The sequence below is a fragment of the Heterodontus francisci genome, chromosome 4 (genome assembly GCF_036365525.1).
Source record: "Heterodontus francisci isolate sHetFra1 chromosome 4, sHetFra1.hap1, whole genome shotgun sequence".
NCBI lineage: Eukaryota > Metazoa > Chordata > Chondrichthyes > Heterodontiformes > Heterodontidae > Heterodontus > Heterodontus francisci.
Window position 1 is genome coordinate 99,697,065 of NC_090374.1, and position 24,197 is coordinate 99,721,261.

The following is a 24,197-nucleotide window of genomic DNA, read 5'->3' on the forward strand; positions in this document are numbered from 1 at the left end:
GCCGACCATCAACCACCCATTTATACTAATCCTACATTAATCTCATATTCCCTACCACATCCCCACAATTCTGCTACCACCTACCTATACTAGGGGCAATTTACAATGGCCAATTTACCTATCAACCTGCAAGTCTTTGGCTGTGGGAGGAAACCGGAGCACCCAGCGGAAACCCACGCGGTCACAGGGAGAACTTGCAAACTCCGCACAGGCAGTACCCAGAACTGAACCCGGGTCACTGGAGCTGTGAGGCTGCAGTGCTAACCACTGTGCCACCCTAGAAACATTTGGTAAGCACAGATACCAGGAGCAGGGCTTATCTGTTTTAGATTTTCTAACCCCTGTCCTTTCCTGTTATGTTGGCAGCATCCTCTTTCTTTATGAAGACAGATGCAAAGCACTCTTTTAGTACCTCAGCCATGCCCTCTATCTCCACAAGAAGGTTTCCTTTCTGGTTTCCTCCCTTCCTTTGAACTATCCTTTGCTCTTTTTATATGTTTTTAAAAGTGCTATCTTTTCTCAGGCACTCTCTTAGCCTGGTTTAATAATTGTGTTACTAAAATGCCTTTTCATTTTTGGTTGGATGCTACTAAAATCACCCGGAAAGTCACTCAACTGTAACCAGTTACTATGCTCAGTAGTGGCTTGCCTGACCAGTTGTTAACTAGGCTGTGGTGCATCACATGTATAGCCCTAAAAAGTGGGGAGGAAAATTGCAAAATGTTTTATTAATGAAGAGCTTTTTCCAGAGCTCATTTGTAGAACTTCTGAGTTGTCGTTCTTTCTCACTGTTGTTGAAACTTCTGGTGGGACATTTTCCTGCACATTTCTCGATAATTAACATTATCTATTTGCAACAAAAAAGTAAAATGCCACATTGCATGGCATTTTGGAAGAGCATCAAGAACTTCTATGAAGATATTTTTGGAATCAGATACTTGGGTGGCATTTTCTCTTGCTCTCTTCGCGCTCTGATTAATGGGCAATAGTTCACTTTTTATAGTTGTGTGACTATTTTAATTCGTGTACTTAGAGGTTTGTGCAATGACACCACCTTCTGTCCATTGTGAAATGTTTTCATGTATTACCAGTGTTCTTTTCTGCAATGCTTTTACATGCTGATGGGCAAATTTTAATCAATTAAAATAGAATATTGAAAGCCTGACTTTCCATTGGTTTTAATTCCATTAAAAAAATTTGGATGTAAAATTGCATGTAAAATGTAAAAGATCAGTAAAGATAAGTCATAATTAACCTTAAATGGAGTTTGATCTCAAATAAGCTTTTTTTTTTGGTGTTAACTTTTCAAGTGCTTGTCTCCAAAACTATTTCTTATGTTCTTGTGTTATGTTTACATTGAAAGTTTAAAGATGGTGATCTGACAACTGCAAAAACTTGACTGTGCAGAATGAAAGAGAAGGAATTTTGAATTTATAGCATTACTCCTGTTCAAAATCTGAATTACATGTAATGTCATGTATCTAGAAGCGCAGTGTTGCTATTCTAAAGTTCTGTATATGCCAGTTTGATACTTTGGTAACCTCTTCAACTGGTACCCTTTTTATACTCAGATCGCCAGAACTAAAAATGTTTCTTCAACACCTAGTGTTATGCAGAAGGTGAGGTTGAGTTATCTTTAGGTGGAGAGGAAAAAGTCCTTTTGTGTTTTCAGTTATTTATATATTCAGTTTAAGAATGGTAGCATATGGGAGCAAGAAGACGCATCCAACCTATCCTGTTAAATTTGTCATACTGATTCTATTTCATGACATTCCTGTTTTGCAACATGACTTAACCACTTTTCCACTAAATTAAAATCTTATGTAATAAAATGTCACACATAAATATTGCAAATCAGTTTGTACTGAACATGATTTCTTAGCTATTCTACCATGGAAGGAATATTTTAAAGATTTTCTTTGAACATTTGGTATACGGTAGGCTAAAGAACAATGCTAGCATAATAGAAAGTTCAAAATCTTGGCAGCTTTTGAAGGTCTAGACCTGCCTTTGCAAGGGGTTGTTTTCATAAACCCTGGACAGGATTTGTCTGCATCAAGGTCTTTAATGGTTCCTGTCAGTATAAAACAGCTAGGAAACATCTGGCATCCATTTTTCAATATCACTTGGAAAGAATTTCACATGTAAATAAAACCAACATAAAAGCACAGCCCTGTGAACCCTAGCTCTTGTACACTGTGGATCTAAAAAGCACAATGGATTCCTTGTGTTAAGTTACTAAGTTACTAGTCTGTTAGAAAGCTATAACTTTTCTAGGTGTTTGGTAAGCTGGAAGTTATTTTTCCATGAACAAAGAAATTATAAGCTGTTTACGAGGGTATAAGAAAGTATACATATAGATTATATATTGCCCATAGCATGATTAAAAAGTTTTCTTCAATAGGCAATTACCTATTGATACATGAACTACACTATTTAGGCTTTAAGATGAAAACTGCTGATAAAAATGTGAGGCTAAGTTTAGAAAGAAAATTCATTCGTTCTTGTATCTGCTGTAAAACTGAGATTCAGGACTCTATTTTATGCATCTTTAAGTAGATAAATGTGTAAGATCCATTAGGACCTAGAATTATGGTTATTGCTCCCTTGTTCATATGGGAGAAATCTGTTGAAATATTTTGTTCACCACTAATTTGTTCATGCTACACCCATTAAAGCTCATGCACAATTTATATTTTAGTCACAAACTATTTTCAAAAGATAATTATATCAATGTAACTTGTATAATTTTAGCATAAGTCCAGGAAAATATTTTGTGGTGAACATATTCCACTTAGGTTCAGAACTAGTGTGGTGTGTTAATTATTAGCCACACTACACCATTGCCCTAGCATACAGAATGGGTTGCAAGAGCAAAGATCTGTTCGTGTTTTTTAAAAAATGCCGTTACCCCCCATAACAAAAGGGTTGGAGCTTTTCTTTTACAGCGCAGAGTGACACCAAACATCCTAAAAAAAAAAATTAAATCGATCATTTAAAAAATTTAATATTTTATTTATTTTCCTGTTTCTTTTGTGGCTTTTATGTGGTTTTAATTGGATATTATTTCTGAAGATTGTCTTTTACATCCAGTTGAGACCCAAATGTTTAACAAATCAGGTGGTCTTGTCATAAATGTAACAAAGGCAACTTTTGATGCAATTTGAAGTGTTACTGGTCAAATTATTTTTGGTAACATTGTTCATGACACCACCAGCCTGGATGAGCAAGCATGCTTTCTGTGGTTTTCTAAGTATGTCACGCATGTATTAAATATTTCAGATGTGCAATGTATTAAATTAAAACTTTGTTTTATATCGGCAGAGGCATGATCTCTTGTGGTGCTGTTAAAGTCTGTGGTTACTGTATGTAAAAAGATGGGGGAGTTTGATGTTTTTTGAGGAATGGATTATTCTAAGAACAGTTTCTGAACTGTTTGGTTTACTAATGGTTTTGATCAAATCTTAAGTTTCTAGCTCAAACTGGTCTTCTGGAGGTACAGCATCAGTTAGCAGTGGAATAAAAGCCAAAGGCACCACAGATGTGTACAGTAAATTCAGACCTGTGAAAAGAGTTTCACCTCTCAAGCACCAACCGGAAAACCCTGAAAATGATACAGATACTGAACAGCATGAACTCAAAGGTGACTACAAAAAGCAAGATGATGCAGAAAATCCAAGTCCGTGTAATACCTTGTACCACAGCAATGGACAGTGCTTTAAGATCAAAGACACTGGCACCGGCATTTTGCTTGGTGAACTTGAGCACTATGATTTGGATATGGATGAAATTTTGGATGTTCCTTATATTAAATTAAACCACTTTCCTTCCCAGAGATGTATTCCTTTCACAAAGATTGCCTCAGAGAACCGGTCAGGTGTGGGAATGAGAGATGATGTTAGCAGGATCTGTACAGCAGTGAAGCATGAGAACTCACCAACCAACTTGACACAGTTTTGTATTCTGTCACCAGTAAATAGCTTGGAGTTGAGAAAAGCAAAAGCAGTTGTCACAAACCATCACAGGCATGCAACTGGCAGCTTGGAGGGCTCCCAATCACCAGATAGCTGTGATACAGTACATAATGCTGAAGCCCAGGGTAAAGACTTGACTAGCAGAACTTCAAATTTGTTTGTTAATTCACATGGGCACAAGGTTGGCAGTACCATGCCAAACTCTCGACCAAGGACATTGTCTCTGCAAACTCCAACAGGAAGCAAACTAGAAGAAGGATGCAGTAATAAAAATGGGATTAGCATGGGAGGACCTGGAGAGACGAGTGAGGAAGCAAAAAACGTTAAAAGCATTTTAAATATAGTCAGAGAAGGACAGATTTCATTGCTGGTAAGTGTTTGAACTATTGCAATTTCCTATAAATGTTTTAAAAATGGAGTGTAGCATAAAAGAAAAGTGGTTGGGTACTTTTGCTTCATACCTCCTAAGAGTGAAAGTTTTGTGTGTTTATTCTGATTTTTTTTTTACACACTGATTTATGCCTGTTTTAAGTTTGGCTGCATTCTAATGAGATACCCAGGAAATTTCAGCACTATTGCTGTAGAACAAAACTATATTGCTAAAAGCTATATAGTCTTTTCAATTTTTAAAAAGCTAACAAACTGCCTAGCAATTGTCTGTGGAAATGCTGCACCATTGTCCAGTTGAGAAAGCACCATTTTTGTTAGTAAAGTTTTCCCATTGTTACAAAAAATAATTGAAGTTTGTGATATGTTGTGATGCAGATGTTTTAAATTATAAATGAACATTGGCCTTTTAGGGAGAGCATTGCATTTCTTCAGAATGCTGTAATACTTTCAGAAGATAACACCCAGACCATAAGAGCTTTAGGTGTCATTGTGGTTCACTTAGTTATTCCCGGATTAATTTTCAGTTGTGAATCTGATTGAACTCATGACGAGAACACTGGGACCTCTGTGATACTTTAATTAGTATTCACAAGAGTTTGTGACATTGCAACTGAAGTTTGTATGACAATGCCATAGTTACTTAACCTTTATCCAAGGTTCTGATCAGTTCTAGCTATGCGATCAAGCAGCATGCTAATCTGCTTTCAAATAAACTAGTTTTGAATGAATTACAGTACAAATGTGAAATGGAATAATAACATGGATGTAGTGTTCTGTTTTGTTCTAGATTAAAAAAAAAAAAATAATTGCACAATAGATTCTGGGGCAGTCTCTTAATTGCATTTTGAATCCTGTCACATCAGTAATCATTTCAAAATGTGCATTATAAATATTGGTTAACTATTTAGGTTGCTAATTTTTTAAAATTTCAACAATGATTGGAATTTAACTTTCTTGACTTTGGATGAATATTTCTGATTGCTCCAGTAAGAGTGCCATAAATATTCAGTAATAAATTATCCATGAGTCAATTATACAGTATCGAAGATAAAGAGTAAAGTCCTTTCTTACCCCGTCCTGTCTCTATTAATAAAACTTATTGCTCAGTATGGCCTGGAATCGCCTCCTTGGGCACAACCTGAAAGTTAGATCTGAAAATGCACCCGTTCCGATGTCCAATCTCGATGTTGATGGAGAAGTTTCTTGGGAACCTCATTAGAATACCAGCATAAATCAGTGCAAACATTCGGAGTCCAAGGAAGGCACTGAACTTGCACCATATGGTTCTTTAGGTATGAAAGTTAGAGTTTCAACTCAGTTACCCATCTTTCATGCACTTCAGGCACAGCATGTTTGAGCCTTCAATCGGAGAAACTTCTCAATTTTTGCTGTGGTTTATACTAATGAAGTAAAAATGCATTCAAAGAAACTCTTGCAGGAATCTTGTGTATAAGGCCAGGGATGGGGCCATTATTATGGCAGGTGGCGTGATTGGGTGGAGGGATCAATAGACATTCGAGATTTGGGCATATTGTACTGGCACAAATAACTCACTTATGCTCAAATTTCTGCAATTTCTTGGGCCACATCTTTGATTAGTGTCCAGATTGTGTGTCTCCCTGGTTGAAAATACGCAAGAAATTCCAGACCCACATTATTGACTGGTTTGTCATTGTGGCATAATTCCAGTTATTTTCAAAAGGTTTACTTGTATAGAAAAGTTGGTATAGAATAGTTTAGTTGCTATAGAAAAATGTGCTGTCTTCTACACTGTTCGATTGTCTCAAGTCTTGTTGGATGTCAGAACATTACGTTGTCACATGTATCAAATCTTTTAGATTTATTAGCAAAATGAAAATGCAGCAACAGGTTCAGTCATTTAGATGACATAACTCAATCACAACCTTACATAAATTTTCAATATCTCATTAATACGGTTTAGTTCAATAAATGCTTATAAATTGGATTTGTAATTATTTTTATTTCCTACATTGTGATCTATATTTACGGCATTTATGTTTACTGACCTGTTGTTTGAGTGCTGCTACTGAGATTCAGATATAGAATCAGCTATTTTGTTTAGTTGGTTATATGACAGGAGAATATAAATGTATTCTGATACATCTGTGATCAGATAATTTGAGTTTTCCCATACACCACCACCTGTAACTCACCTCTGACTCACACTCTTAGGAGTGTACTGATCCCTTTGTGTCAAAGAATAGTATTTGCTGTTCATTTATAAAATAAAATTGGCCAAAGGGTGAAAGAGTTGATGGAGCATTCATAGAAAACTTCATTTAAAACAAAGACCTGAAGCAGAGCCAGGAAGCACCTTGCATTGTTCCCATGAATCATCTTGGTCCCTAAATGACAGCTGAGCATTGATAGCCTGACTTGCTTTCTCATTTTGAACTTCTTAATTTTTAACTTGTGCCCATAATTACTTGAATCTTTTATGATGTTGAACAATTTGCTAATCCTTTTCTTAAATACTTAAGTAACTTCAAAATCTGTTTACAAAGAAAGCAAGCCCCAACTTCTTTAACCTTTCTCATAACTGAGATTCTCTTTCCACAATCATCTGGTTGCTCGCCTCTGTATCCTCTTGAAAGCAATAATATGCTTTTAGTTAGGTAACCAGATCTACACAATCTATTCCAGATGGGGGGTTTGACTAATGACTTGTATAGAAACAATATTGTCTCCTAATTTGTTCTACATTATTCTGCTTAAACTGGTCATTAATGTTGCCTTTTTTCACTCCAGGCCTGAAAGTTACAAATATTTAGCGACAGTGTATCTAAGATCTCTTAATCAACAAGCAGCTCAACAAAAATGGCTAGGGAATAAATAGTTATAGAACAGGAGTGTAAAAAGATGGTTAAAATAAAATTGGAGGAACTGCTATTAAACCTGATTTAAACTATCTGTACAGCAATACACACAGTATCTGTAATAAAACAGGGGAACCTGAGGTAATATGTTGTGAGGAACCAGATATAGTAAGGATTACTGAGATATAGCTACAGAAAAAGCAAGACTGGGAATTAAACATTGCAGGATAAACATATTTAGAAAAGATAGAGACATGTTACTTAGTGGAAATAACAATGGTTGTAGAAAAAAGTGACAGCCATCAGTATATGAAATAGATTGCATATGGATAGAGATAAAAGATAATAAAGGATCAATCACACTAAATGGAGTAGTGGATAGCGGAATGGTGTTCCTACAATGTGTACAGGACTGCATTCTAATCCAACAAAGGAGGATTCACTACTAGATCTAGTAACGAGGAGCAGATAAGAGAAGTAAAAGTAGGGAACATCTAGACAATAGTGACCATAATATAATACGGTTTAAGATAATAATTGAGAAGGACATAAACGTGACAAAGATCAGAGTAATAGATTGGAGAAAAGGTGCTTTTGAGGAACTGAAAATAGAATTTGGGAAAATAAAATGTGCACAGATATTGGCAACCATTGATGAAGAAAGGCAATGGGAAACATTTAAAATCGTGTTCAACAGAGTCCAGAAAAAAAATATTCCACTAAAAAACGAGAACAAATTAAACAATAATGAGGCACCACCGGCAGGATTTTCTGTTTGGTGTCAGGACCCTGACATCAGGATCAAATATGGGTTCTGACCTCAAACCATGTAGGGTTGGCCTGTTAGTGGTCAGAGAGCAAGCTCGCCATCCAATTAAGGACAGCAAGTGGGCACTGTGAGCTGGAGGGCCAACAGGAGGCTCTCCAATGCTGAAGGAGCAGCAGCCTGCCATTGAGGTAAGGGGGGGGGGGGGGGGGGGGGAGAGAGAGGGTACCTTCATATTGAGGCACCCTTTCAGCACTGCTTACAAAAATGAAAAGAAATGGCCACAGCTGCTGGACCACCATTTCAGAAGGTAAACCCCTTCACGGGGTAGTCTGCGACCACAGCTCCAACCAGGTAGGTATGGTAGGGCAAGGGGCTCAAAGTGATCCTGGAGTGCTGGCCACCCCCTGCATTCCCCGAGTCTGATGCTGGGAGGGCTACCTCTAATCATCTCCTGGACTTTGGATGCTGCGGGGCACCAGGAGACCACCTGAAAAGTTTGTCGGCCTCTGATCAGTTCCCTTAATTGGCCTTTTAATTGAGTAAACAAGCTACCCGCTGCTTGCCCTTCTGTACTTGATTTGGCCTCCAGGAAAACAGCCGGGAGTTGGGATCATGGCGGGGAATCGGCATGCTGGCTAGCGTCAGCAAACTCGGCGCCTGTCCACCTCCGTTCCTGCCCCCATATTGACACCAATATCCTACCCCGTGGATGAATAAAGATACAAGGAAAAAATCAAGGGTAAGGAAAGAACCATACAATAAGAACATGGGCAACAGGAGAGAGCATGATCAGGGAGAATATGAAGAGATTAGGAAAGAAGTTTTAAAAATAAAGAAAGCAAAGAGAAAATATGAACTTAAATTATCAAGTAACATTAAAAGAAAGTAAAATATTTTACAGGCACATAGATTTTAAAAAAAGGTAAGTTGGAATGGTAAAAGGGCCACTAAGGGACGGACAGGATAAAATCTCAGGCAGCAGTAGTGAAATAACAAATAGTGAGTAATTATTTTGCCTCTGTATTTAGCAAGGAAATGGAAGATGAGATTAGAAATGATATGATCACATTTAAACTGAAGAGGAAAAATATTAAATTAACTGATCAAACTCAAGGAAGATAAAAACCCCTGATCTGGATGGTTCACATCCACGAATTTTAAAAGGCTCCAGGGAAGAGATAGCAGAGGCACTGTTACACACATTTGATAATTAAATAGAACATGTCTAGGGAATGATTAATCAGTCAGCTTAACATGGGAAGATAATGAAATTCCTACTAAAGAAGAAAATAGAAACTCATATGGAAACCAAAGATATAATGAATAGTCAATACGAATTTCAAAAGGGAACATCTTGCTTGATCTACCTCATTAAATTTTTAGAGATAACAGATGGTACTCAAGGGTAATGTTGTAAATCTAATGTCCAAAAGGCCTTTTGATAAGACACCACATAATAGACTAATGGATAAGGTCAGAGCATGAGGAATCTGGATAGTTAGCTGTCTGCAAGACACAGAGCAGATAGTAGGGGTAAAGGTTAGCTATTCAGAGTACCATAATGGAAAGTGGGATCCCACAAGGATCAGTGCTGGAACTAATGTTCACAATTTATACCAACGATTTCGACTTGGAATCAGAAATACAATTTCTAATTTGTGGAAGATACCAAATTAATGACCGGGGGGCTAGGGGTGGGGAAGAGGGTGAGGGAGATAATCAATACTGAGGAAAATTGTAACAAATTACAAGAAGACATTAATGAACTTGCAGAATGGGCATATAATTGGCAAATTAATTTTAATGTTGGCTTAGTGGCAGGGGGCAGCGGGTATTGGTCGAGGGTTGTTTTTGCGAGTGGAAGCCTGTGACTAGTAGTGTACCGCAGGGATCGGTGCTGGGACCCTTGCTGTTTGTAGTGTACATTAATGATTTAGACGTGAATATAGGCGGTATGATTAGTAAGTTTGCAGATGACACGAAAATTGGTGGTGTCGTAAATAGTGAGGAGGAAAGCCTTAGATTACAGGACGATATAGATGGGCTGGTAAGATGGGCGGAGCAGTGACAAATGGAATTTAATCCTGAGAAATGTGAGGTGATGCATTTTGGGAGGACTAACAAGGCAAGGGAATATACAATGGATGGTAGGACCCTAGGAAGTACAGAGGGTCAGAGAGACCTTGGTGTACTTGTCCATAGATCACTGAAGGCAGCAGCACAGGTAGATAAGGTGGTTAGGAAGGCATATGGGATACTTGCCTTTATTAGCCAAGGCATAGAATATAAGAGCGGGGAGGTTATGATGGAGTTGTATAAAACGCTAGCTAGGCCACAGTTGGAGTACTGTGTACAGTTCTGGGCACCACACTATAGGAAGGATGTGATTGTACTGGAGAGGGTGCAGAGGAGATTCACCAGGATGTTGCCTGGGTTGGAGCATTTCAGCTATGAAGAGAGACTGGATAGGCTCGGGTTGTTTTCCTTGGAGCAGAGGAGGCTGAGGGGAGATATAAGTGAGGTATACAAAATTATGAGGGGCATTGATAGGTTAGATAGGAAGAAACTTTTTCGCTTAGCGGAGGGGTCAATAACCAGGCGGCATACATTTAAGGTAAGGTGCAGGAGGTTTAGAGGGGATTTGAGGAAAAAAATTTTCACCCAATGGGTGGTTGGAATCTGGAACGCACTGCCTGAAGAGGTAGTAGAGGCAGGAACCCTCAACATTTAAGAAGTATTTAGATGATTACTTGAAATGCCATAGCATACAAAGCTACGGGCCAAGAGCTGGAAAATGGGATTAGAATAGTTAAGTGCTTGATGGCCAGCACAGATACAATGGGCTGAAGGGCCTGTTTCTGTGCTGTATAATTCTATGACTCTATAAGTGTGAAAGGTATTACATTTTGGTAAGAAAAATGAGGATGTTGCATGCTACTTGAAAAATAAGAATCTAAATGGGGTGAAAGATCAAAGTGATCAAGGAGTACTAATATACAAATCACTGCTCAAAGTAGTGATGCAGGTTAAGGCCAGAGAAAGAAAGAAAACAAGGCACTAGGGCTTATTTCTAAAGCAGTAGTACTGAAAAGTAGAGAAGTAATACTAAGTTTCTATCAAATTTTGGTTAAACCATATTTGGAGTACTGTGTACAGTTCTGGTTGCCATATTATGAAAAAATTATAGAGGCACTGAAGAGCATGCAAAAATATTTGCAAGGTTGATACGTAATTGAGTTTATAACTATCAGAAAAGAATGAACAGCTGCTTGTTTTTTCTTTTGAAAAGAGAAGGCTAGGTGTTTAAAATTGTGAAAGGCTTGGATAGAGTAGATACATAGGGCTGAATCTTAATTCTCAAAAATGGGAGGGTTGGTGTTGGGTCAGAGGTTATACTTCAAAAAACCTGAAACAGGAAACTATGGTCCCTCTGACTTCTGTTTGCTGTGCATGGCTAGCTTATTGCACTGTGCGGTACCTTTAAGATTGACATGCAGCCACGCATGCACGCATCTTAAAGGGCATGTTGTTTGTGCGTGGCACATTTCTGATTTGCCGTGCAGCTTAGAAGGGATATTGACAGGACCCCAACCCGCCCCCCCTTGATGTTAACGGAGACGGAACAAGGGGCAAGCGGTCAGTCCACTTGCGAGAAGCGGGTTTGCTATTTCAATATTATAATGAGGCTGCCTGCCTTTTATTTTAAGTCATTCTATTTTCAAGTCGTGTCACCCAGGTTTCTCAGACCTCAGGAAACCTGGTAGCTGAAAGGAGGTGAGAAGGGCTGAATCCATAAGGTAAGTGCCCTTACAGCACTGTTATTGAGCAAGTGTGCTTCCTCCAGGCCCAACAGGCTACTAGTTAACACCCTTCCACCAGCCCTGGGAATTGATGTATTTAAAACAGCCAAATGAAGTTTGAGCAAAGTGGGTCACTAGAAATAGAAGCCTTTCTCCCTACGCTTTACTGTACATTGCGTCGAAGGTGAAGTATTAGATGATAGCCAGCATATACTTTTTAAAAAAAAAACAGTATTATAGTTTACCTGGATGTTTTATTCAATTTACATGCACAGCTTAATATATTTAGTTTTACATTGATCATAATAAAGTTAATAGCTTTCATCCAAGGTTTGAGTAAAAGTAAAAGAGAATTTAACCATCTCCCTTTGACATTCAATGGCATTACCATCACTGAATCCCTCATCATCGACATTCTGGGGGTTACCATTGACAAGAAACTTAACTGGACCAGCCACGTAAATACTGTGGCTACAAGAGCAGGTCAGAAGCTGGGAATTCTGCGACGAGTAATTCACTTCCGGACTCCTAATTCCTGTCCACTATCTACAAGGTATGAGTCAGGAGTGTGATGGAATACTCTCCACTTGCCTGGATGAGTGCAGCTCCAACAATACTCGAGCTTGACACCATCCAGGACAAAGCATCCTGCTTGATCACCAATCCATCCACTACCTTAAACATTCACTACCTCCACCATCACCGCATAGTGGCAGCAGTGTGTACCATATACAAGATGCACTGTAGCAACTCACCAAGCCTCCTTCGACAACATCTTTCACACTTGCGACCTCTACCATCGAGAAGGACAAGGGCAGCAGATGCATAGGAACACAACCACCTGCAAGTTCCCCTCCAAGTCTCTCACCATTCTGTCTTGAGTCTCTATCGCCATTGGTTTACTTTCACTTGGTCAGTACCTGGAACTCCCTTCCTAAAAGCACTGTGGGTGTACCTACACCAGATGGACTGCAGCGGTTCAAGAAGGCAACTCGCCAACACCTTCTCAAGGGCAATTGGGGATGGGCAACAAATGCTGGCCTTGCCAGCGACTCTTACATCCCATGAAAGAATAAAAAAAAACTCATGAGTGCTACAAGCGTGAATCAGTTATGTTGCTGTTCTAATGAAAGAGCCCCTAGAACGCGCTGTTATTATTGATGCACTGTATTTATTTCACAGGAGACAGTAGCTCCAATAATTTTACAAGCCATTAGATTTTTGCGTTCATCGGTTAAAGGGCAATTCATATTCATATATACATGCCAATTAGAAAGAGACAGAGGAGCACATCTTTAGGGAAGTCAAAGATGTACAAGACCTGTAGAGTGGTGATATTGGGGAATGTTAATTACCCAAATATCGATTGGGATAATGTTAGAGTAAAGGTTAAGTGGGGGTGGGGGGGCGTGGAATTTCTGAAACGTGTTCAGGAGAGCTTTTTTGACCAGTATGTTCTTGGTCCAACTAGGAAGGAGGCATTGCTAGATCTGGGGCTGTGGAATGAGGTGAGCCAAGTGGATCAAGTGTCTGTTGGGGAACACTTGGGTAAGAATGATCATTGTATCATTAGGCTTAGATTAGTAATGGAGAAGAGCAAGGAAGAATTTTAACTAGAACTTCTAAATTGGAGGAGGGCTAACTTCAATAGTGAGTGGGGATATAGCAAGGGTAAAAAGGAACCAAAGACTGAGGAGAAAAACTGTAACAGAACAATGGGTGATCTTTAAGAAGGAGATACTTCAAATATAGCCTAGGTACATGCCAACAAGGGCAAAATATAGGGGAATCAAAGCCAGGGCTCCTTGGATAATGAGGGAAATCGAGGGCTGAATTTTCTGGGCCCCCGATGAATGGAGGCAGGGTCTGGATGGGTGGGGTCGGCCCATAAAATAGTTGGGGAAAGTGTGGGGTGGAGCACTCCTTCCAATTCAGTCTGGGGTGGGGAAGGCCTACCTGCCCCAAGCCTATTGAGGTCCTTAAGTGGACATTAATGGTCCACTTAAGGGCTTCTTCCTGCCTCCATCTCAATTTAATGGAAGGTGGAAGAGCCCACCAGTGTGGGGAGATGCTGCCAGGTCAAACCTGGCAGCCTGCAAGCAGGATCGGGGTGGGGCTTCTGTCCTTTGGGGGTATTCCATTGCCACCCTAGAGAGCCCCTACTTGGCAATTGCTGCCTCTTTCCCCCCCCCCCCCCCTGCCCCCACAACTATCCCCCCACCCCCTTCCCGGCCCACCCAGAAAATCACAGAATTGTTACAGCACAGAAGGAGGCCATTCGGTCCATCATATCTGTGCTGGCTCTCGGGGGAGCAATTTACCTAGTGCCGCTCCCCCAACTTCTCCCCATAGCCCTGCACATTCTTTTCAGATAACAATCCAATTCCCTCTTGAATGCTGTGATTGAACCTGCCTACACCACACTCAGGCAGTGCATTCATACAAACATACGAATTAGAAGCAGGAGTAGACCACTCGGCCCTTCGAGCCTGCTCTGCCATTCAGTAAGTTCATGGCTGAACTGATTACTCCACATTTCCACCTACCCCCAATAACCTTCCACCCCCTTGCTTATCAAGAATCTACCTACATCTGCCTTAAAAATATTCAAACACTCTGCTTCCATCGCCTTTTGAGGAAGAGAATTCTAAAGACTCACTACCTTCTGAGAAAAAATTTCTCCTCATCTCTGTCCTAAACGGGCGACCCCTTATTTTTAAACTGACCCCTAGTACTGGATTCTGCCACATTGGGAAATATCCTTTCTGCATCCACCCTGTCAAGACCCCTCAGGATCTTGTGTTTCAATCAAGTCACCTCTTACTCTTCTAAATTCCAGCAGATTCTTAGCCTGTCCAATCTTTCCTCATAAGACAGCCCGTCCATTCCAGGTATTAGTCTAGTAAACCTTCTCTGTACTGCCTCCAACACATTTACATCCTTTAAATAAGGAGACCAGTACTGTACACAGTACTCCAGATGTGGTCTCACCAATGCCCTGTATAGCTGAAGTATAACCTCCCTACTTCCATATTCAATTCCTTCACGATAAACAATAACATTCTATTAGCTTTCCTAATTACGTGCTGTACCTGCATGCTAACCTTTTGTGATTCATGCACTAGGACACCCAGATCCCTCTGGATCTCAGAGCTCTGCAATCTCTCACCATTTAGATAATATGCTTTTTTATAATTCTTCCTTCCAAAGTGGACAATTACACACTTTCCCATATTATACTCCATTTGCCAGGTCTTTGCCCACTCACTTAACCTATCTATATCCCTTTGTAGCCCCCTTATGTCCTCTTCACAAGTTACTTTCCTACCTATCTTTGTGGTATCAGCAAATTTAGCAACCAAACCATCGGTCCGTTCATCTAAGTCATTTATATAAATTGTAAAAGGTTGAGGCCCCAACACAGCTCCCTGTGGCACACCACTCGTTACATCTTGCCAACCAGAAAATGTTCATTTATGCCTACTCTGTTTCTTGTTAGCTAGCCAATCTTCTATCCATGCCAATATGTTACCCCCTACACCATGAGCTTTTGTTTTCTGCAAAAACCTTCGTAGTGGCGCCTTATCAAATGCCTTCTGGAAATCTAAGTACAATACATCTACCGGTTCCCCTTTATCCACAGCACATGTAACTCCCCCAAAGAACTCCAATATTGGTTAAACATGATTTCCCTTTCACAAAACCATGTTGACTCTGCCTGATTACCTTTGAATTTTTCTAAATGCCCTGCTATAACGTCTTTAATAGCTTCTAACATTTCCCCAAGACAGATGTCAAGCTAACTGGCCTGTAGTTTCCTGCTTTCTGTCTCCCTCCCTTTTTGAATAAAGGAGTTACATTCACTATTTTCCAATCTAATGGAACCTTCCCCGAATCTAGGGAATTTCGGAAAATTAAAACTAACGCATCAACTATCTCACCAGCCACTTCCTTTAACACCCTAGGATGAAGTCCATCAGGACCTGGGGACTGGTCAGCCCACAGCTCCAACAATTTGTTCAGTACCACTTCCCTGGTGATTGTAATTTTCTTGAGTCCCTCCCTCCCTTCCATTTCCTGACTTTCAGCTAATACTGAGATGTTACTTGTATCCTTAATAGTGAAGACTGTGCAAAATATCTGTTCAATTTATCTGCCACCTCCTTATTATCCATTATTAATTCCCAGGCTCACTTTTTATAGGACCAACGCTCACTTTGTTAACTCTTTTTAAAATATCTATTGAAATTCTTACTATCTGTCTCTATATTTCTAGCTAGCTTTCTTTCGTACTCTAATTTTACTTTCCTTATCAATATTTTAGTCGTTCTTTGCTGTTTTTTATATTCTGTCCAATCTTCTGACCAGCCTCCCATCTTTGCACAATTATAGGCCTTTTCTTTAAGTTTGATACTATCTTTAACTGTTTTAGTTAACCACGGATAGTGGGTCCCACCCTTGGAATTTTTCTTTCTCATTGAAATGTCTATTCATGTATTCTGAAATATCCCCTTAAATGTCTGCCACTGCATCTCTATTGACCTATCCCTTAACTTAATTTGCCAGTTCACTTTAGCTAGCTCTGCTTTCATGCCCTCATAATTGCCCTTATTTAAGTTTAAAATACTCATCTTGGACCCACGCTTCTCTCCCTCAAACTGAATGTAAAATTCAATCATATTCCAGATCCTAATCGCTCGCTGCGTGAAAAAGTTTTTACTCGTGTCGGCATTGCTTCTTTTGCCAGTTACCTTAAATATGTGCCCTCTTGTTCTCCACCAATGGGAACAGTTTTTCCCTATCTACTTTGTCCAGACCCCTCATGATTTTGAATACCTCTATCAAATCCTCTCTCAACCTTCTCTTAAAGGAAAACTTTCCAACTTCTCCAATCTCTCTGCATAATTTAAGATTGTCAGTTGGGCTTGCAGTGTGGCTCATTTGTGCATACTAGAAGCTACATATATTAATACACAGGGCCCTGTTCTTTGCTAACAAAAAGAACATGTACACACATTGTGCCTGTTTCAGCTAAACAAAATAAATGATAGCCATTCGCTGGTTCATTCCTCAGGGTAATGCCTTGACCAGTCAGAGCCAAGCTACCTGGTTTAAATTTCCAGCAAAGCTTGGCAGTTAACTGTCAGTCACCATAAACTGGTGCATTCTCCATGGCAACGTCTCTACCAATCAGAGTCCACTTGCCAACCAATCAGCACTCTCCTCATACAGTGTAAATTTGTTGTTTCCCTTATTTCTTTCAAATTGTCCTGATGAGTGCAAGATGAAAAGCTTAGACAAAATGTCTCTATTTTCAGCAATGCTCTCTCTTTGCTTCTCTGATTTGCTTTTTCACTTTCCCTCTAAACCTTCCATATTCAGCCTGGTTCTCGGTTGTATTATCCACCTGACATCTATCACACTTTTTCTTCATCTTAATCCATCTCTTTCATCATCCAGGGAGTTCTGGATTTGTTTGCCCTATCTTTCGCCTTCGTGGGAATATACTTTAACTGTGCCTGAACTATCTCCTCTTTAAAGGCAGCCCATTGTTCATTTACAGTTTTGCCTGCCAACCTTTGATTCCAATTTATCTGGGTCAGATCCATCCTTAACCCATTGAAATTGGCTTTCCCCCAGTTAATTATTCTTACTCTAGATTGTTGTTTGTCCTTTTCCATAGTTAACCGAAACCTTATGATAAAATGATCACTGTCCTCTAAATGTTTCCCCACTGACACTTGATCCACTTGGCCCACCTCATTCTCAAGAACCAGCTCTTAGCAGTGCCTCCTTTCTTGAGGGAAACATACTGCTATAGAAAATTTTCCTGAACACGCCCTAGGAACTCTTGCCCCTCTCAGCCATTTACACTACTGCTTTCCCAGTCTATATTTGGATAATTAAAGTCCCCATTATAACTACTCTATTATTCTTGCATCTCTCTGTAATTTCCTTGCAAATTTATTCCTCTACATCTTTCCCACTAGTTGGTGGTCTATAGACTACACCGAGCAATGTAATTGCACCTTTTTTATTCCTTAGCTCTAGCCAAATAGATTCTGCCCTTAACCCCTCTGGGACATCCTCCCTCTCCAGCATGGCAATGTTCTCCTTAATCATTACTGCCACCCCTTCCTCTTTCCTTCCTTTCCTATCTTTCCTAAACACCTTGTATCCAGGAATATTTAATGCACAGTCTTGCCCTTCTTTGAGCTAGGTCTCTGTTACAGCCACAACATTACATTTCCACATGGCAGTCTATTTCTTCCAGGGTTGTCTCCTGTTTTCGTACTGCAGGGGAGGTACCAGAAGTTTGGAGAGTGGCAAATGTGATACCCTTATTCAGGAAAGGGTGTAAGGACACTCCTAGAAAGTACAGGCTAGTCAGATTAACTTGACTGGAGGAGGTATGATTAAGAAGTTTGCAGTCGATACAAAAATTGGCCATGTGATTGATAATGAAGAAGAAAGCTGTAGACTACAGGAAGATATCAATGGACTAGTCAAGTGGGCAGAACAGTGACAAATGTTCAGTCTGGAGAATTGTGAGATAATGCATTTGGGGAAGGCTAATTAGGCAAGGGAATACACAAAAAATGGTAGGGTACTGAGAAGTGTAGGAGAGCCGAAGGACTTTGCAGTGCATGTCCACAGATCCCTGAAGGTGGCTGGACAGATACTAGCCTTTATTAGTCGAGGCATAGAATATAAGAGCAGGGAGGTTATGCTGGACCTGTATAAAATACTGGTTAGGTCACAGCTGGAGTACTGCTTGCAGTTCTGGTCACCACATTATAGGCAAGGTGCGATTGTGCTAGAGAGGGTACAGGAGATTTACAAGGATGTTGCCGGGACTGGAGAATTTTCATTTTGAGGAAAGATTGGATAGGCTAGTGTTTTCTTTGGAACAGAGAAGGCTGAGGGGAGACCGAATTGAAGTGTGTAAATTATGAGAGGTCTAGAGTGGATAGAAGGCCCTTGTTTGAGGGGTCCATAACCAGGGGGAATAGATTTAGGTTAAGAGGTGGGAGTTTAGATGGGAATAGAGGGGAAATGTTTTCACCCAGAGTGGTGGGAATCAGGAACTCACTGCCTGAAAGGGTGGTAGAAGGCAGAAACCCTCATAACATTTAAGAAGTACTTGGCTATGCACTTGAAGTGCCATTACCCATAAGGCTACAGATCAAGAGCTGGAAAGTGGGATTAGGTTGGATGGCTACTTGTTGGCTGGTGCTGACATGATGTGCTGAATGGCCTCCTTCCGTATGTAAATTTCTACGATCCTGATCAATGTAAAAGAGTTCCTTTTGTGCAGTTGTTGAATAATTCCTGATGGTGAAATCAAATCAATTTACATGAATTTCTGAACTGAAAAGCTGTTAAAAGGAATGATGGGTAACGCAAAAATAACAAAGCATAACTGAAAAGTTATGAGTATACAAAGTTATAAAATCATAAGTTTCTCATCTGTGTAACATAGTATCCTTTCTCTGTTACCCCATGTAACAATTAGCCACATTTAACTGTTGACAATCTGGAGAAGATTCATGACGAAAAAGGAAATAATCTACTGCACATTGCAGCCTCACAAGGACACCTTGAGTGTTTACAGCATCTGACTACCTTAATGGCAGAGGAATGCTTGACGGAGCGTAATAATGAGAAACTTACACCATCATCATTAGCTGTAAAGGTAGGTTGAATGTAAATTAACCAATAAGTGTTTGTAAACAATGTACATTAAATTTGGTAAAGGGGGCAAAACTGCTGGAAAAATATTTTGCTTCTTCCTCATGTTTTAAAATGTTTGGTTTTCTTCCTAATGGGCCAGAGAGTAAACAGAACTAAGAGCATACCATTGCAGATGTATATGGTGGATTTATGAATAAGCAGTGTTGGATCATGATCCCAATATGAAGGATTGTTTCTGCGGGCAATGTTCCCCACTCCTTTTAAAGTATTTATGGTTTAATTTTCTTTTTTTTATTATCTTCTAATTTAGCTAGAGCATTTGCCACCTGTTATAAGGACCTTTTTAACCATTTGGAACAGCTCAATATATCTCTGTTTTGCCTCTGATTTTTTTTCCTCCTCTTGCCCTGTAAGGAGTTACCATTTTCTTTCCTCAGTGCTTCCCTACAATGACATTGCTGAGACTAGGAGCTCAATGTAATGGGGAATACAAGTTTGTCGTTTCATTACTCTGACTGCTCTGTATTGATGTACCCAATACTGTTGCACAACCCTGATCCCTTGCAATGTAGTTTTGATAATGTACTACTAGCTTGAAGTTAGCATATAAGTGAATGAGTTTTTCATGGATCACATTGAGTGTATGGTGGAGAACCTCACTGTCATTAAATGAACCGTATCTCCGGGAAAATATAGCTCAACTGATCAGTTTGTGGCTTCCATAGAATTAAATCAAAACTTTCTCAAAATGGATATGAATGTTATCAAACTTAAATGCTCCGATAAGTATTATTGCAAGTTTAGGATCAGCCTGGATATTCTCTCAGTACAGCAGCACTGGTCACTTGTGCACGTTGTCCAAGTATCTCGTGTTCAGGAATGTGCCCGCACTGTCAATATCTAATTTTGCAGTAGTGTAATCTGGGGTGTTACAAGGACTCACTTGTGATCTGAATTCCATATTGTGTCTTTCGCGTGCTCTTATGTACGCTTTCCAATCTTCCCAAGGACATACTGAAATACTTGGTGATACAAGACCAAATACAATTCATTAAATTAATTTATTTCGCAGATAGGATGTGAAAATACAGAGTAACCACTTCTTGTCTGTAAAATTCCACTTGCCTCAATTATCTTTGGAAAAATAAGAAAATAAATTGCACCTTTTTAATGGGCTATTTTCTTTTTTTTGGTACTTTTCTTTCCAGACAGCAATTAATTGCAAAAACTGACTGAGCATTTTAGCTCCCAGCTACACCTGCAGCTTGCAGACTCTTTTGTTCAAAAATTGAATAGGATCATAGTATAGTTACAGCATAGAGGCCATTCGGCTTGTTGCATCCATGCTGGCTGTCAGCAAGAGCAACCCATCTAGTACCACTCTTTCCCCTGTATCCCTGCATTTTGTTGTTTTCAAGTGCTTATCCAATTCCCTTTTGAAAGCCACCACCTTACTCTTAGGCAGTACATTCCAAATGCGAACCACTCGCTACATAAAATAGTTTTTGCTAATGTCGCCATTGGCTCATTTACCACTCATCTTAAATCCGCGTCCTCCACGTCTTGACCATTCTACCGTTGGGAACATTTTCTCTCTCTCTGCTCTGTCAAGCCCCCTTATCATTTTGAACACCTCTATCAAATCTTCTCTCAACCTTCTCTTCTCTAAAAACAGCCCCAACTTCTCTAGTCTATCCTTGTAACTGAAGTTTCTCATCCCTGGAACCATTCTCATAAATCTTTCTGCATCCTCTCTAAAGCCTTCACTTCCTTCCTAAAGTGCGCTGCACAGAATTGGATATGGTTGAGGCCAAACCAGTGTTTTATAAAGGTCCATTATAACTTCCTTTTATAATCTCTGCCTCTATTTATAAAGCGCAGGATCCTGTATGAATTTTTAACCACTTTCTCAACCCTGCCCTGCCACCTTCAATGATTTGTGCACATATACCCCTAGGTCCCTCTGTTCCTGCACCTCCTTTAAAATTGTACCCTTTATTTTATATTGCCTCTCTTCGTTCTTCCTACCAAAATGTATCACTTCATACTTCCCTGCATTAAATTTCATCTGCTGCTTGGCTGCTCATTCTACTAGCCTGTCTGTGTCCTCTAGAAGTCTCTTGCTATCCTCCTCACAGTTCACAATACTTCCAAGTTTTGTATCATCTGCAAATTTAGTACAAGTATAATAAAAAAAAAATCCTATTTTGAGCTGATTTTAAGAGGTGTTAAAGTTCAAACAAAATTATTTTCATCTATGTTGTAATTGTATCCTTTTGAAGCTAAGACTTATGATGTTAGCATAGCCTTGAGACAGATTAGTTGGGTGTGACCTTCCACTAAGAGGTGTCAGTCATAATTTGAGCTGACTCTCAAATACTATTTGGTGGAACAGTATTTTTTTCATGTTGGGGCAGCACTGTCCAAGGCATAGGGTTTAAGCCTATATTCTTTGAAATTGATCTTCCAGTTTGTCATTTTACCTTGGGAAACTGACAGACTGAGGCTAGGAGCAGAAATTCTGCAATGCTGTTGTGTGCACTTAAGCATGATGGATAGATGTTCCATATGTTGCTTTGCCCTACTAGTGACTCCATCTCAAATACTAGGGAAGAGGTCTTTTAATTATTCAGGGTGGGTGCCTGCACCTGTAGCAGTGCAGGGAGGAGTCAGAAAGCTAGGATCAATTCCCATTTTCTCCTTTAATGTTGTGGGCTTATCTAGGCCCAGAAAAGGACCCAAGTCTGCTATCAGCAGACCTAGATCCTGTTGAGCCTATTGGTGTTTTAGGTGGAATTCCAGGGGAAGATTGGGAATGCCCCTTAAATACCACAAAGTGCTTGAGTTACATAAGTGGAGTAGGCAGAAAAAGTGCCCCCTTGCCACCTTCCCCCATCCAGAGTGAAATTTAACATTAATGTAAGAATACAACAGAAATGCAGAATATACCCTCAAATATAGATCCTTGCTTGACATACCCCAGAATTTTGTTTTTCCACCTCATGCATTTTCTGGGTTTTAGGTGTTTGCTGGCAGGGAGAGAGAAAAATGTGGAAGAATCTCCCTGAGCTGTATTTCCAGTAGGCAGTCTCATAATGGGTAGAACAAGATAGTTTTGCATGAAATGAAGCCCTTCGAGCCTCTTAATTCTCATCCTCCAGAGTGCAAATTCTGCAGTCTTTTAAATACTGCATTTAGTTTGTTGAATGAGTTGGGTTCTGGCCCTAACCATTCTTCCTGACATCCTGCTAGCCATTACTCACCCTCAGTGTAAAGACATGTTACTTGGCACCTGCCCCAAACATGTTCTGAACCTCTGCCTTCTTATCCTGTTTTCCTTAAGTATTTCAAAGTATTAGTTTCAGGTTTACTTTTCTGTATCCATGAAATATCTTGAATATCTCTCTTATGGACATCTGACATGTCTCTTTTCTAAACTCATCAATTAGCTCCACTTTTTTTTTAAAAAAGCAAACTCCAAAAATTCTCTTCCATTAGTGTGGGTGAAGAAAACCAGAAGTTATGTACCTCTATTCCTTGATATAATTTGCTAGTGAACAAATATGTTGGAGCCTCCAAGGCTATTATAATACCGTGAGCATCAACAAAAGTTTAAAACCAAGTGGACATTTGCTATTGGAACAGTACTTCTGATTTTGAGATTAATTTTGGAGCTCCTACATATCTTTAAATATACATTTTTTTTTTTCTATAACTATAGAATGTTTAAAAGTGATGAAAATTAATCTGTCTTTGTGTGACCACAGGAAGGGCAGCTTGAATGCCTGCGTTGGCTTATGAGTGAGACTGAAGCCATTGCTGAGTTGAGCCCTTCAGATGGTTATCCTGCCCTTATACATTATGCAGCATGCTATGGCCAGGTAAGCCTAAGCTTATACAGGGGGAAAAAAATTCATTGTTCATGCTTATGATTTAATACCATTAATCTTGCTATCCTAGCTTGGGATATATATATATATTATTTCTAACATGAATGGATAACTATCCTAACTTTTATGTTTATCCCAACTATACCCTGCAGTAGCAAAAGCTATTAATGTGTGTATACCATAGGGAAGCAGAATAAAGCCGTTGGTAGGCTTGTAATATCAGAAATGGTAAAACAAAAGTGATTTGGCCTTTTGACCTTGACGCTTTGCCAGGGATAGGCAACATGTTGCACCACGGACATTTGACAAAATTATTGATTCAGCCATGGACATGGGGGCGATTAATCTGTATATAAAGTATGTAGCTAATCTAATGCCATCGAAACACAGTACAACTTGAAATACATTTCTCCCCATAAATAAAGTAGCCAAGCATTCAAACCTCAAAGAAGAGCAGCACAACAGCTAGCTAGCAAGCAAGATATGCAAGTATGCAATGCCAATGCGAATTACAGACCTGTTAGCCTGACATCAGTCATTGGAAAAATGCCAGAATCTATTCTAAAGGATGTGATAAATGGACACTTGGATAATAATGATCTGATTGGGCATAGTCAACATGGATTTATGAATGGGAAATCATGTTTGATGAACCTGTTGGAGTTTTTTGAGGATGGTACGAACAGTGTTGATAAAGGGGAGTTGGTGGACGTAGTATACTTGGATTTTCAGAAGACTTTTGATAAAGTCCCCCACAGGAAGTTGGTTAGCAAAATTTAAGTACATGGGATAGGAGGTAATATACTGGCATGGATTAAGGATTGGTTAACTGGCAGAAAGCA

General features: G+C 39.6%; 1 protein-coding gene across 2 annotated transcripts in view; it reads left to right on the top strand.

The window, feature by feature from the left end:
* Positions 1-24,197, top strand: part of sncaip (synuclein, alpha interacting protein) — a 161,863-nt gene that overhangs the window by 108,336 nt on the left and 29,330 nt on the right. For both annotated transcript variants that reach the window (XM_068029914.1, XM_068029913.1), the window contains 3 exons: positions 3,470-4,344; positions 19,287-19,466; positions 23,233-23,346. In XM_068029914.1, the coding sequence (XP_067886015.1) occupies positions 3,470-4,344; positions 19,287-19,466; positions 23,233-23,346 (1,169 nt within the window). The remainder of the gene's footprint in view (positions 1-3,469; positions 4,345-19,286; positions 19,467-23,232; positions 23,347-24,197) is intronic.